The sequence below is a fragment of the Oreochromis aureus genome, linkage group 13, assembly GCF_013358895.1.
Source record: "Oreochromis aureus strain Israel breed Guangdong linkage group 13, ZZ_aureus, whole genome shotgun sequence".
Classification (NCBI taxonomy): Eukaryota; Metazoa; Chordata; class Actinopteri; order Cichliformes; family Cichlidae; genus Oreochromis; species Oreochromis aureus.
The window spans coordinates 798323-814307 of record NC_052954.1 but is presented as its reverse complement, the minus strand read 5'-3'; the positions used below and the strand labels follow the sequence as shown (position 1 = coordinate 814307).

General features: G+C 41.1%; 1 protein-coding gene across 2 annotated transcripts in view; it reads right to left on the bottom strand.

Moving 5' to 3' along the window:
* Window positions 1-15985, bottom strand: part of eno4 (enolase 4) — a 41689-nt gene that overhangs the window by 7928 nt on the left and 17776 nt on the right. For both annotated transcript variants that reach the window (XM_031755028.2, XM_031755029.2), the window contains one exon: window positions 9540-9601. In XM_031755028.2, coding sequence (XP_031610888.2) covers window positions 9540-9601 — 62 coding nt within the window. The remainder of the gene's footprint in view (window positions 1-9539; window positions 9602-15985) is intronic.

Below are 15985 nucleotides of genomic sequence, written 5' to 3'. Positions count from 1 at the left end.
GAGTTCGGTTAGGTTGTAGAAACAGATGAAAATCCAGTGAAATAAAGAGTGTGTGGGTGTATGAAAACTGCTGTGTGTGTGTGTGTGTCTGGCACGAAGTGTCTGGCAGGAAGTGAACAAGTTTGCATGCCCATAAAAGGAAACTGGCTGATGTGTGTAGTGTGCCTCGAGTGAGAGAGAGACGTGTTAAAAATCTAGATAGAGGAAGAGAATGAATGTATTAAGAAATAGTAATGAAAATGATATTAAATAAATGTTTTAGTGTGTTAATCCAGGTGCCCATGGACTTGGCTCAACCTGAAAACACGAGTACAGCGGCAAAATAATAGATTAACAGAATCGGGACGAAAACAGGCCAGGCTTTGGCTTAAAATTTGACAGCTTCACCTCTCATTCTGTCCTCATCCTGAGAAGAAGCTTAAAGGACAGCCAATCTCCTGATGAAGACAGAAGACAAACACAGCAACACCATGTACTTGAAGAATTAACAGCAGGCAAAAAGAGCAACTGACCTAAAACACTGAAGGGTCAAGCAGAATCTATGAATACAATTGTGGATGGAACATGCACTCAGAATTACAAGCTGGGAAATTGAACAGCAAGATAACTGTGTGAAAGCACTGGACAGCACTGTGCACTGAGTTTCATATTTGCCATGCTGAGAGTTGACCTCCAAGAAAAGACTGAAAAGATCAAGAGAGAAGGAATGGAGAGAAGAAACAGCTGATTTGGGCCTGTGTTTGATCTGGGAGGCCACACAGGACACTGTGAGAACAGGGACGAGGACCAGTGAGAGGTGAACCTAGACGTGATACAGTGAAAGCATATGGGAAATTGGATTGAAGATTGAGACTGAACTCATGGAGGTTTAGAAGGGTCCAGAGCATCACAACAGAAAGGCGAAAAAAAAGAGAGAGAGAGAGAGAGAGAGATAAAGAAATAAAGTAATAATTACATGAATGAATAGAAAAGACACACATACAAATTGTCATATGTGAAATTATTTATGGAGAGAATCAGAAGTGAGACAGTTTGAATCCACAGCTCAGTGCAAAGATGCATGAATTAAACCTGATTATAAAACACATCGAGGCAATGAAGACCAGCTTACACTCAATATTAATCTGAATACAAATACATACACGCAATGAAGACATGCTTAGATTCATGAATGCGAATGCATGACATAAATGTTAGATTTAACACACTTAAAGCTTGAAGTTGAGGAATAACTCAGGGAAGTTCCATGACAATAGAGTGATTTCTGTGAAAAGGAAAAAAGATAAACCAGTGATTAAAAGCTTGAAGTAGTTTTTAGAATAGTGAATTAGAAGTGCTCTTGTGCCGATTGACCAAAAGAAGTGATTACTGTAGAAAATAAAATAATTCAGTAATGCGGTAATATTTTAAATATGCATTTCTCTTGTCAAGGCAACTTTTTCTGAGAGGAGTATGTAAATTCGCTGAATGTGTGGCAACAAGAAAAAAAAGAAGAAGAAGAACTGAAGCTTCCTGTCTGGCTGTGTGAGTGAGGCTTGCACTGAAAGGAAACATGTCTGTGACTGAGAAGAATTGCTTGGTAAAATATATAATGGTAAAATACAGGATAATTAAATAAAGTGGTCAGGTCTGTGACTAAGTCCAGGAGTCCAGAGTTGGAAAATAAATTTAGAATTCAGTGATGATAGATTGTTATAATGTTTTTAGAAAGGGTTTAATGGGAATATTAATGTTGTGCAAACTGTGTGGCTTTTAACAAGATTTTCTGTGTATTTAGCAGATGAAATTATGTCAGTTGACCTCAGAGTCTCAGGATGCTGAAGAACCTGAGGCCAACCACTGAATTATGAGGTGGGGAAAATGAACAGAGGGAGTGATTTTAAGTCTGATTTCAGACTATGTAAGTATTAATTAAGCCAAGAGTCGGGCAAAACCTTTGTGGCCCCGAAGTTCTAATTCCCACAACATATTGTCAGATTAGGGTTAGTAAGCAAAACTTTTCTGTGATTAAGATTTTTGGGGGTTGTTGTTTTAGTGATGGGTTGATTGTGGCAGTTAGGTTTGGGTTGTTTTCTTATTTGAATAGAGGGAGTTTTACTAATCATGGATATGTCTATAACTGGGCCCATTATTTTTGTAACAGTGCACTTAGAGAAATCCTGTCAGGTGACGATGTTTTGTGTTTTGATGAGCTAATAATCAGCTCTCTTTTTCTCATTTTTGTTATAAGCAGGCCTGCAAGATTGAATTAACAGCGCTGTAAAAATTTTCGGGAGAACAAATATAAGGTGACCTTTTCCAGATTACAATGGGCTGAGGAGAAGGCCATGTGTGGGGACCTGATCAGGTTGGAAGAGCATAAAGAACTCTTTTTTCTAAAAACAAAAAACAAAACAAAATAAAACAAATGAATGAGCTCATGTTGCTGAGGGTGGAGAATCTGATTATTTGCACAGGAGTCTCCACTGTCGGCAAATATCTTGTGTGAATGCATGTGAGTGAATCTGTGACTGAACTGTAATGGAATGACAATGTGGACTTAAGTTTTGACTGACTTGACACTGAGACAAAGACGGGACCAAGGTTAGGATGAGTAAATGTTGACAAACAATTCACCACGTCGGGAAGAGAAGGGTGGATGCTTTGCTTTGCCATGAACAGGAGGGGAAGAGGGAAGTTTCACATGAGAGTGTGGAGCTGCAGACTTAATCTTTCGGCTGCTAATGTTGGGTTGCTGATGTTTGCTTCAAGGAAATTCTGTTTTATTGACTGGGTTTAGATTATGGTATTACATTATATTGTTGGGAAAATGCCAAATGCTCAAGGGGAGAAAATTTTTTGACGTTACTCATGTTACCATTAACCAAAGCAGGCCACTGTAGAAGTCAATTAAATTTTATGGAGTTATATAGGGGATTGGTAGATTAATTACATTCAAAATGCAGTTATAGAATAATAAACACTTGTCCAAGTGACCAAGTTTTTTTCCTTTAAAATAGTAAATTATTAAAATAGCAAAATCAGTAAGGGTATGTGATACTAGCCGGTATTGGAGGGAGACAGGAGCAAAGTAAGGAAAGTAAAACACATTTTGGTTAGCTCTGATAAATTAAAAATGAAAAGAAGTACCACGAGACAGAGAATCAAAATGAAATGAAAAATATGGAAATTTTGTATGACGCACATGACTGATAACTGTTCTGTCTTAAGTTTTGTGTGGTATAACACAGATTGGATCATAAGTGCAGAAGGAACTGAGTTTGAAATGTGAAGTTGACGTTAACACACAGGTTTTGTTTCTAGGAAGTTTCGAGGATGCAGGCTCTGGGTGGAGCCAGGAGTTCAAAATGATTTGGCATGATGATTAAACTGATTTTATTCCTTAACCCAGGTTTGCAGGCCCGGAGCAAATATATGATTTTCTGGGTGTTTGATAATTTAGCTATGGTAAAACTTACGCATAAGTAATTGCTTGTATGCTTAAACTTAATTGATTGAAAATGTTTGTTTTCTCTTTGATATTTTGGTAGAATAAGGGGTTATAATGCACGCTTACGGACACAGATATTACGTAGATTCGTTTCTAGGATAGAGGTGAAACACATTTTGCTTTGTTTTTGCTTAGCAAGCAGTGATGCAGAAGGTGTGAAAGATAAGCATGCCCTGAATAGGTCGACAGGAAACATCTGGAGACTGAGACAGCCATATAGGGCAAAATGTGGTTGAGCTTGTAACTGACTGTGTGTCTGCAAAAGTAACAGTTTTGTACAAGGCGTGCTTGAGATGATCAGATAAGAGAAGAAGAGAGCGAGCAACAGGAAACACCTGGAGGGAAGACGGTGAAAGTGTGTTCAAGGTTGTCAAAAGTGTCGCTTACACAAATAAATAAAATTGAAGATTATATATGTATAAATGATAGACCCTAGAACATGATAGGTTGAACCAAGTTTGAATAATTAAGAGAACAATTGATGAACATAATAGGTTATGGAGGCGTAGCAGGGAGAGGCGTTTTGTTTATCCTTTACAGGAGAAGATTTCAGGACCACAGCGAAACCACGGAGGGATTGGCGAGAATCCAGGAACCAACCAGAGAAAGGGACATCCAAAAGAAGCACAGAGAAACCTCACAGAAGAGTAGTTGTTTAGATTGTAAAGAAGATTAAAAGCTTGTTAGACAGAGGTTAAATGTGAGCATAAGTAATGAAGAGTAATGAGAGGGACTTTAGTAATAGTTGGTAGGATTTTTATTTTATGTCAACTGCCCAAACACAGTGTTAAGGCCAGATATGCGCTACCCGTTAAAGGGGGTGAAGAAACCAAGAGTAAATATTTGATAGAGGGAACAGGTTAAACAATAGAGACTGTTTCCAGAGAGTGACAAAAGTAATGTAGGATCTTTTATTAGGAAAAGCTAATTATATCTGATGGGATTTTACAGTGAGTACTGAGGGAAGTTAGAAGTGGGTTTAAACTGGGATTCTAGTTAAAAAGGGGGTAATACCTACGGTAGGACAGTTCACAGACCGGCGTAAACGCGAGGTGCTATCTAAGAGCTTGATTTATTGGTTTGATTTATTTGTTGTGGATAGAAGTAATTATGCCAATATAATAAGGGAACATTGAAAACATACGACCCGTTGAGGGGACGGATGACCTATATGCTTGGACTATGGAAAGGTTTTATTTTTCGGCATGATTTGTTTTGTTACACTTTAGTTATTATTCTCACATAAAAGTAAAATTGATGGGATAGATCAGGGGTTGTGTCGTCTTTTAAAAAAGACGAAAAGGGGGTCTGTTGGGATTTAAATATATATATTAAACGTTTCGTCGACATTGTTGTGTTTGTTGGGGAAAAAACGTACAAATACACAGTACTGCACTTCAGAGTCACACTGCTAGCAATCGATGCAGCGATTCTGTACTGTACAGGAGAGACGGCACGGAGGAGATCGACAATGGTCTGCAGCCGATCAGAACGCAGGACACAATGTGATGTAAAAAAAAAAAAAAAGCATGCAAACTTGCACTAAAAAATCTGAGAAACAGCGAGGTGAAAGGTGAACCGCGTTATAGCGAGGGACCACTGTAATTTTGAAGGTAAGTCACAACATACCCTTCGTAAATACTAATGTATAGAAACCCTCACCAGCAATCGTTCATATTTTGTGTGGCTTTTTTTCACGGTTTGTTAACATGCTGTGTAGGTGTGTACTTGACTAGCTGATATCGACATAACGGGGGAAACATCTGGCTTTGACTATTCTTCACCTGTAGTTTGAATTGATCATTAGATTTTTTATGACACAACAGTGGTGAGTGTTCCCACCTTCTGCTCTTTGTAACTTAACGCGATCTTTCCGTTTTCGTGTTTTGGACATGATTTTGGAGTACATCTTCGCAGTAGCGATTGACCGCAAAGTAAAGCTACCGGAAATGTACAACCCTGCATCCGGTCTCAAACCAGGAAGTTAGCATTTTCTCGTGCCCAGGGTCTATAGCTAGAGCCATTGTCAAACCCAGCAAGTTTACAACCCTGCAGCACAGCAGTAGTAACCACAAAGACTTGTTTGAGGCACATTTTGGCTCCAATTAGTCCATCCCAGCAGCAAACAACACCTGCTGGAATAGCACCTACAGACAGTTAAAGGCTCTGCTCACACTTGACCACAAGGCCATCACTGAAATGTGCAGCGATACAGAGAATTTAGTGTTTTCAGCCCGAGAGTGGGCTCAGCTGAAAGACCTTTGCACTTTGCTTGAGCCTTTTTCTGAGGCAACAGACCTTACAGAAGGTGATCATCAGGTGACTATTAGCACGGTGGTCCCCACTGTTCTGGACTTGAAGAATCATCTTATAAAGATGGAAGTGCAGATGCCCCAGGTCGTAACTATAGACAGGACACTGAAAAGATCCTTAGAGAAACGGTTCTCTGGAATTTTCAGGCAGATTTGCATGTACAAAAAGGATCCAGAAGAGCCGTTTAGCCATCGGATCTACTTCCTTGCCACCATGCTCGACCCCCAGTTTGGACTGACCTGGGTAGATTTAGATGTCAAAATGGGGAAACCGGACCAGCACTAAAGAGGTTCAGAGCTGACCTTAAAAAGTCATTAATAGGTGGCTGCATAATAATTATTATTTATTGTTATTGTTTTTGTTGCACTTATTATCACTGTCTTTGGTTTTATAGCATCATTAGAAGCATCCTGTCTAATCCTGTCTGTGTGTGTGTGTGTGTGTGTGTGTGCGCGCGCGCGCGCACCCTTTTCCAGACCTTTTGATCACAGAGGTAGACAGAGATGCACCTGCAGCACCAACAGAAGAAGACACAGAATTATCGGATAGTGACTCAGCGCCACCCCCAAAACGTCTTCTTTCATGCTACAAGGCATTTAGGTTGCAACGCAGCACAAGCCAGGACTCGAGCACTGATGCACAAATAAGCAAGTACCTAGACAGCATAAATGACTGTGACTGTGATGCACTCACCTTTTGGTCAAAAAACAAAGAGCGTTTCCCCAGTCTACACAGTGTTGCCTTGAAGGTCCTCTCTATCCCTGCCTCTTCTGCCCCAGTTGAGAGAGTTTTTAGTAGAGGAGGCATTCTAATGAGACCTCACCGCGCATGGCTGGTCTATAAGATGTTGCAATCTTTAGTTTTCTTGAAGTGCAATCAATCACTGTTTTAAAATGTGAACTGTTTTCTCTCCCTCCTCTCTGAAAATATGCTGTTTGTTCATTATATATTTGTTCATAATAGTTGTTCATAATGTCTGTGTTCTATTGTTCCTGCCCTACTGACCAACAGGCTTGATTTCATTGGCAGTGTGTTGTAATCACATGCCACTGAAGACATCAAGATGTCAGAATCTTTTAAGCACTTGTTCATATTCTTATTAATGTACAATTTTTATTGGTATGTAATATCTGAAGTTTGCATCTGATTCATGTGAGGTGTGCGCATGTCTTTATATTGTTTGATTACAGAATTTTACTTAAAATGGTGTTTGACTAACTAAATGTGACCATTGACTTTTAAATAACATCTGCATATTACTTTGTGTTGATATCATACAGTGTAATTTGGCTAGTACTATTACAATGGGACATAATGCAATTTCAAGTTTATAATCTTCAGTTTGATGTTACAATTTTATCTATATATAAAGTATAACTGAAATCCGTTACATATTTCCCATTTTTTAGAAAGTTATTGGAGGTGTTCGCTCTTTTGTCAGATGACTTTGGGGCCAGTCAGTACCGTCATGTCAGCCCTCAACAGCACACAAAAGTTAAAGTCTTTTTGGTCTTGGTCTTGGTCTCGGTCTTGGTCTCGTCTCGATCTGTCTTGGTCTTGGTCTCGTCTTGGTCTCGATACCCTCTGGTCTTGGTCTTGGTTTAGGCAGTCTTGACTACAAGTATAGTGTCTTGTAAATTAGCAGCTGATGGAGTACAGTCAACCAGTAGGCGTGAATCATTTCAGGGCCTGGTGCTGTCCAACTCTTTTTGCTTGAGACTCTTTCTTGGCCCTTGTGGTGGTTACTGGATCCTGTTCAGTACAGTTGCTGTGGTCTGCTCTAGATCCACTAGCCACTGAGCATTGTCAATGCCAATTTCCCTCTGTGCTACCTTGATCTTGGGCTCTAGTCTCCTTCTCCATGGATGGTACTGCTCCTTGTGGCTTATCATTTTGAAACCAAGCATCTCACTCATCACTGCTGCCATGGTGTAGATCAGCTGGTTAGTCTTAGTGATGGTCGCAGTAGGAATTGTCTGTAGACCTACACTCCTATCATCTAGTAGATCTTCAGAGGGCACGACACGTAATCTTGGTAACCGGCTACGGAGGGCCCAGGTTTCAAGCTGGACCCTCTGGGAACTTGAGTAGGTCACTTGAGCAGTGCCAGTTTAGCTCAGTGGGTAAGCAGTTGACCAAAGTCCACATGACCAGAATGCAGTGGTGCAGGTTCAAGCCTGACTGCAGAAACCGCATGGTGGTGTCAGTGTTGTCAGTTGTGGCCCATGGGGTTCCAACTGGTGGACCGCACACCAAGAGGCAAACAGTCCCCAGCAAAAGGAGGAGGCAGCCCTGGTGGGTTAGGGTTAGGCAATTTGTTTACTCCCTGGAGGCAAAAAGGTTGACGTCTGCCCTTCCAAAGTGGCACCAGATCTGGTCGACCATCTGGGCTCGGGCCAGGGTAGTGCCCCTGCCAGATAGGAATCTGGAAGTAGGCATACTTCAGCTCGATGGTGGCAAACCAATCCCCAGCCTGCCTCACCCTGGGGTTCATCAGCATCTTGCATCTCAGGGGCCGAAGATTTTGGTTAAGACCCCTTGAAATCCAAAATTGAGTGAAGTCTCCTGTCCCGCTTAAGAACTAAAAAGTAGTGGGAAAGGAATCCAGCTTATTAGTACTCAGCATCCACTTCCTGTATTTTACCTTTCCCCAAGAGGGCCGAGTTCTTCCTGCAGTATCTGGAACTGCTGGGGGTTGCTCACTGAGGCAAAGATCGGGATGGTCATCCAAGGTCTACAGAAGAACAGCAGGTATTAGCCCTCGGTCATGGTAGACACCAACCAAGGGTGACCAAGTCGTCCTGCGCTGGGGAGACAGGGATGGGGCTGGCTAGCTTGGTCCGAGGAAATGTCTGGGACTTCAGAAGTTGGCTGATGTGCGGAAGCCCTAGACCTTCTAGAACTGCTAGAGTGCCTGGAGAGGCCCCTTGACACCTCCTTGGCACAGCAATGACTATCTCGGGCCTGCTGTGGTAGTCCAGCTGCTTCCAAGTCAAACATCGCTGCAGGGTCAACAGGGAGTCAATAGTCTTGGTCATCCTGTCGGAGCTGGGACTGAGACAGCCAATTTCCCCAATTCAAATCAATTTTAGTTTGAATAAAGCGATATCGATTCATTAAATCCCGAATCTAATTTTAAATATAAATGTATTTTGCCAGAATCTCAGGTTATAGGGCATATCCCTGGACCTGCTCTCATTTGCTCTTTTAGCTGTTTGGCAAGTTGTTGAAATAGTTTCCTGAGCTTTAAGATAGATATCCCTTTATTTGCACGTGAAAAATAAAGGGCTAGGTATCTGGCCTAATCTTAATTTATAATATTTGAAAAAAAAATTATAATGATTTGGAAATGCGGAAAGATTGCCATGACATGGAAATCATTCTAAGTGAGTCTGTGCCGATAAGCACAATACTTCTGAAACTGGTCAGTGCAATAGTGTGACTCAACTGGTTACCAGCTGGTTGCATTCTGGTTACACACAAAGCGAGGCTGCTAGGCACGTATCATTTTTCAGCTAAGTCACCACCATGCAGAAATTCTGTCACTATTTGTAGATGAATATCTGTTTTAAATCTATGAGTTTGGCTGTACTTTTAATTTAAGTAGTTCATGTAAGTTTCTATTTAATGTTAATTTCTGTTCCAGTAGACGTCTGCCGTCTGCTTATACAGAAATTCACATTGACACTGTTCGCCACCATGGTAGCATCATTCAGAAACCAGGAAGAAGACTTACTATATCTGACAAAGAATCCCCATTGCATGGCTCACTGCATGTAGTTCCCATCAACACAGAACCTGTATGTCAACAAGACACAAACAGACAGTTAGCTGCTATAGCAATGCACCATAGTGGCAATATTTTCCAATATTTTTATAGACTTATAGACTCTCAAACAGGTGTTACAACATTTGCTGGAAAACCGGCTATTTGTTAAAGCTGAGAAATGTGAATTTCACATGGAAACAGTCTCCTTCTTGGGCTTCTTTACTGAGCAGGGGAACATCAAACCGGACCCAGTGAAGGTCCGAGGAGTACTCGACTGGCCCAAACCCCCAGATTGGAAGCAGCTCCAATGCTTTTTGGGTTTAATTAACTTTTATCGCAGCTTCATTTGGGATTCCAGTAAGACTGTCTCATCTCTCACTCACCCTGACCTCTCCCAAGGTTCCCTTTCAGTGGGATCAGTCTGCTCAGGCTGCTTTTAATCACCTAAAGCAGCGTTTCACCTCAGCCCCTATTCTATCTTTTTTTTTTTATAACTTTTTATTTATTAATTTACAGTATAAGAATACAAAACATTAGGTCAGCATGGAAGACGTACACAGTCTCAACATTAGTATATACTTACATCAAGGTAATATTCAATTATTCAGTACAAAGGGAATACACAATCCATTTTTCCCAGAGCTTCTTGAATTTCTCAAGCTCAAGTCTAAGGACAAAGGTAAGTCTCTCCATTCCAAAAATTTCTTTCACTATCCCATGCCACTGGGCCAGAGTTGGAGGGTCTGCCTTTAGCCATCTTCGGGTTATGCCCTTTCTGCTGCAAGCCAAAAGTATTTTCAATAAGTAATTATCTTTATGTGGAAGCGCCTTAAGTAATTTGCCAAGATACAACGTATCAAATGAATAGTCTATTTTTATCCCGATTATTTTGTTTATCTCAATGGTTACCTCCCCCCAATATGGCTGGATTCTTGGGCAGGCCCAGAAGACATGAAAATGGTTTGCCATGGGGGTACCACAACCTCTCCAACAAAGGCCCTGGCTCTGTGAGCCTGTTTGCTGAGCTGTTAGTTTAGGAGTGATAAAAAATTTCACAACATTTTTCCAACCAAACTCTCTCAAGGACCTTGAATTTGCAGTGGTAGCTTGAGACTCACATATTCCAAACCAGCTGTCCGCTGATATTTGTGAGCCTGATTCCCTCTCCCAGTTTTGCTTAATATACAACGTAGTGTGATTTTTAGAGGCTTGTATACATCCGTATATTTTTGAGACCAACTTATTAGAGTCCTTTTTTTTGTATGCATCTTGAAAGATATGAATTAGATTGTATTCGTTTTCATCTCTGATTAGTAGCGTCTTGTTGTAATAGTCTCTAACTTGCAAGTATCTATAGAAGTCATGCTTTTCCAATCCGTATGTATCTGAAATAGTTTTATAGCTTTGAAATCCCCTGTTTGTTGCTAGTGAACAAAAAGAAGTAATTCCTCTCTGAGTCCACTGTTTAAAGGTCCCATCCAGCCTGGCAGGGACAAATTCCGGGTCATAAGCTATCCAATTCAAGGTCTTAGCCTGTTTTTCTATTTGTAGTTTCCACACTACCCTGAACCATAGTTTCAGGGTGAACCGGATCAAATGGTTCAAATTTTTGTAAAATTTTTCAGCTTGGTTTTTATTTCCTAAAAGAGACTGTAATGGGACGTCTAATTGAGTAATTTCCATGGTTTTCCATTTAGCTTCATAATTTGGGGAACACCAGTTTACCAGGGGTTTCAGTTGTGCGGCATAATAGTAATCTTGTAAGCACGGCAAAGCTCTCCCTCCCTTCTCTTTTTTCAATTGCAACGTTTTATACTGGACTCTTGGTCTTCTGCTGTTCCAGATGAACCGTGAGATCCATCCATCCCATTCGTCAAATTGTTTTTGGGGTATCTCCAGGGGCAATGACTGGAAGAGATAGAGAATCCGAGGCAGAATGTTAATTTTTATTATTTCTATTCTATTACTCATATCTAGGGGGAGGAGAGACCACCGAGTCAGGTCAGATTTGATCTCTTTGTTGAGGGGGCCATAATTGATTTCATAAAGTTTAGACATGTCTTTTGTTAGGTTTACTCCCAAATATTTTATTGTGGGAGAGTCCCATTTGAAGTTAAGTTTCTTTTTGGTTTCCGTTCGAGGTATATAATTGAATGTAAGGGATTGAGTTTTTTGAATATTCAGTTTATAGCCAGAGTAATGATTATAGACTTTTAGCAAGGTCATCAAATGGAACAAGCTTGATTCAGGATTTGTAATAAAAAGTAGAACATCATCGGCAAACATACAAGTCTTGTGTTCTTCTCCCCTGATAATAATTCCTTGTATTTCAGAGTTTTCTCTAATAGCCTGAGCCAGAGGTTCAATGTACAAGGCAAACAGGGACGGGCTCAAGGGACAGCCCTGGCGTGTCCCTCTCTTCAAGTTAATATTTTGAGACAGGTGTCCATTAATCCTGATCCTGGCTGTTGGAGAGTAATACAGTGCCTCAATACCTTTAATGAAGCCATCCTTGAATCCGAATCTTGCTAGTACCCTAAATAGATATTCCCAACCCACCGAGTCGAAAGCCTTTTCGGCATCTAAACTGACCAACATTGCACTAATATTTTCTGATGTTATACGATTCATCACTTGTAGTGTTCTCCTCAAGTTATCTTGAGTCTGTCTATTTGAGACAAAGCCTGTCTGATCTAAGTCTATCAGCTCCGGAATAACTGATTCCAGTCTCTTGGCTAATATTGAAGTAAATAATTTATAGTCCACCTTAAGGATGGAAATTGGCCTATACGAGCTGCATTCTTTTTTATCTTTGCCTTCTTTTGGGATAATTGAGATTACTGCTTCTCTCCAAGATTGTGGGGCTACTCCTGTTCTTAATGTGTGATTAAAGCAATTAAGCAGCACTGGTGTTACTTGCATTCTAAATGCTTTATACCATTCGGACGGATAACCATCTGTGCCTGGTGCCTTATTCGCCTTCAGCCTTGAAATGGCTTTATGGAGCTCTTCGGCAGTTATCTCAGCCATGAGTTTTTTATTTTGTAATTCTCCTATAGATGGTAGGTCTGGTGAATTTAGAAAGGCATCTATCATTGTAATTTCTGCTTTGGGAGGTTGGGTGTATAGGTCTTTGTAATACTGTTCAAAAGCCTGTTGAATATCATCTAGTTTACTGCAGATAATTTGTGACTCAGGGTTCCTGATTTTATGAATTCTGTTCCTGTTGTTTTTGTAACCTCCACGACAGAAGCTTCATCGCCCTAGGTCCCGTCTCATAATACTTTTGTTTTGTAAATTTGAGTTTTTTTTCAATTTCCTCGTCGTAATGCCATTTATATCTTGTTTAATTTAGTTCATTCTCGCCAATATCTGGGGATCTTTTTGGTCAACGTGTCTAGTCTCTAGTGATTTCAATTCCTCCTGTAGCTTCTCAAGTCTATTCTGCTTTTCTTTTTTCCTGTAAGCTGTGAGGGCAATAATCTTACCTCTAATGACGACTTTTGCTGCGTCCCATAGAGTATTTGGAGATACCTCACCATTGTCGTTATTTTGTAGATAAGTTTCAAATTCCTGTTGGATTTGTGTTTGTACTGATTTCTCATTCAGAATACTGGTATTGAATCTCCAAAGTGTATTTGTCCGTTGTTTAGCACGGTGCAGGGTTAGGTACACACCTGAATGATCAGATAAGTCTCTGACACCTATTTTACATTCCTCAACCTTATGCCAGTCTGATTTATACATAAAAAAAATAGTCAATTTGAGTATATACTGAATGGCACGCAGAGTAATAGGTAAACTGTTTATCCCCTGGATGAGAGGCTCTCCACACATCAATCAAACCCAGTTCTGTAAGCATGTGTTGGACCATAACAGCATTCGAATTTTTCTTTTGCCGGTGGTTGGATGAATCTAGTTTTGGCTGGAGTTGAACATTAAGGTCTCCACCAAAAACCAAAACTCCCCGTGTTTCCAAAACCACCAAATCAAATAGCTTCTTATAGAAGGATTTGGAGCTTCCTGGCGGGGCATATACATTAAATAATGTTACTTCCTCCTCTTCTAATTTAACCTTTACCAGAATGAACCTCCCTTCTTTGTCCGTTACCTCTGAATACAATTCAAAGTTAACAGCGTTGGGGATCAGTATAGCTACTCCTCTTTTGCGGCCCGATTTGTGAGACGAGTAATAGGTATTCTGGAATCCAAGTTTTTTCAATTTTTCATGTTCTAAAGAAGATAAATGTGTCTCCTGCCAAAAAATTACATGCACCTTCTCACGTTTTATTTTGGCTATTATTTTGCTCCTTTTAATCGGATTATGTAGCCCATTTACATTTAGCGTGATTATTTTATTTTCCCGATGATGCATATAACTTTTTCAGTCTGTGGACCTTTGTGCAACATCACCCATGCTAACCAGAACATGAACAAGAACAACAAACAAGTAAACCAAAAAAACAAAATCAAAGGCTTCCAAGTCCGAAGTTCAGGTGAAACCTCGAGTTGAGAGGAAATCCTCGTGCCAGTCGAGGGCCTCTCACCAGTGTCAGGGAAAATACCCAGCACCAGTATCCTTGTTTTAAGCCAGAATTGCCCAACCGGTACTAAGTTCCTTCTTTAACAGGCTTAGGGAGTAACTGTAAAAAAGACTCTTCACAGAATATTTGGAGAGCAGAAGGACACATGTCATTTGACCACTCAGAAGCCTAAATGTATTCAACCCAAGTAATAATAAAAGTAAAATAATCACTTTAGGCAGGGTCATATATGGAATACGTGGTGAACAGGTAGAAATAGTAACAATAAAAAATATTTTTTTCCTTAGATATAGAGTTCAGCTTAAACTGTCCTGTGCAAAACAGTTTTCATATTGTTGGTAGATTTGCTAAGGAACAATATTTCATCCTCCTCTCTGCATGAGAGCAGGATACCTCACTTTAAGGCTCCAGTGGGGATGTGACGACCCTCTTGTTTTCACTCGCCGGAGTCGGACGTTCCCGGAGGGGCCCGGTGGAAGCTCCGTAGCTTCTCTCTTATTCGCCGCTGGTCCACCGCCTGTTTGTGTCTGAATATTCTTCCAAGGGGATTATTTCCAACCGGCAAGGAGCCGTAATTTTCAAGCAGCCATTTGCTATAGCGCCCAACCGGAAGCCTCCAGCCCCTATTCTATCTTAAGCAGATCTCTCGGAAGTAGACGCCTCAGATTTAGGTGTGGGGGCTGTTCTCTCGCAGCAGTATGAAGGTAAGCGACATCCTTTTGCTTACCTCTTTCGTGAATTCAATGTGGGGGATACAGAACTCCTCCTCATCAAGTTAGTTTGTCTTCGAGATTTCACCTGTAGACTAATGGCCAAACCGAATGTACCTACCAGGAGTTGGAGGCAGCACTTCACTGTGTCACCTCCACCAACCAGAGCACCTGGAGTTCTTACTTCACTTGCATCAAATATGCCCTAATTAGCCTCACGTCTTCTGCTACCGGGCTGTCGCATCACAGGGCTACCAACCTCCGCTGTTCCCAACAGTATGGTTTCCTCTGTTCAACATCATCTACGCAGGCACCGCCACATCTGGAGAGCCACCTGAGCACCAAGGAGCAAAACTGATGGACTGCTTTCAGCAGAGTACGTTCCAGTCGGAATCAATTCCAGGAAACTGGCTCCCAACTTCAATGGGCAGTTTGAGATTGACTCCATGGTCAACCCTGTCTCAGTCTAGTTGAAGCTTCCTCAGAGCATGCACACAAATACTCTTTTCCATGTGTCTCAGCTCAACCCTTACATGTCTAGTCGGTATGTTCTTTACTGGATTGTCCTGTTGGATGAACGTGAGCGTGAGTGGATTTCAGTGTGGAGTGAGTTTGTGAGTGTGAATGGTAAATGGACTGATTCTTATATAGCGCTTTTCTACTCTCTCGGAGTACTCAAAGCGCTCTATACAACATGCCACATTCACCCAATCACACCCATTCGCACAGGCACTTTCTCTACATTGAGTGCTTTCTAACTACATTCACACTCCAATGGATGCATCGGAGAGCAAACTGGGGTTAGTATCTTGTACAAGGATACTTGACATGCAGACTGGAGGAGGATCGAACCACCAACCTTCCGATCAGTAGATGAGCTGAGCTACAGCCACCCCGACAGCGTGTGAGTCACAGACTGTGTGAAGAGGAGTGTAGACGTGTTACCCTTGCCCTGGACCTCCCCTGGTTGCCCTGGATCCCCTGGAGCCATGATCCTTCATGACTGTACATATGTATGTATCTTACCTGGTGTTTCTGTAAAGAAACCTTCCTTGACCTGTATGACTCAGAGTCCTGCATTCAGTACAGCCTGACCAGCCGTGACAGCAGGATTAGACCGCTGTGAGATTGGTTGGTTTTGTACAGGCTTTTTATTTAA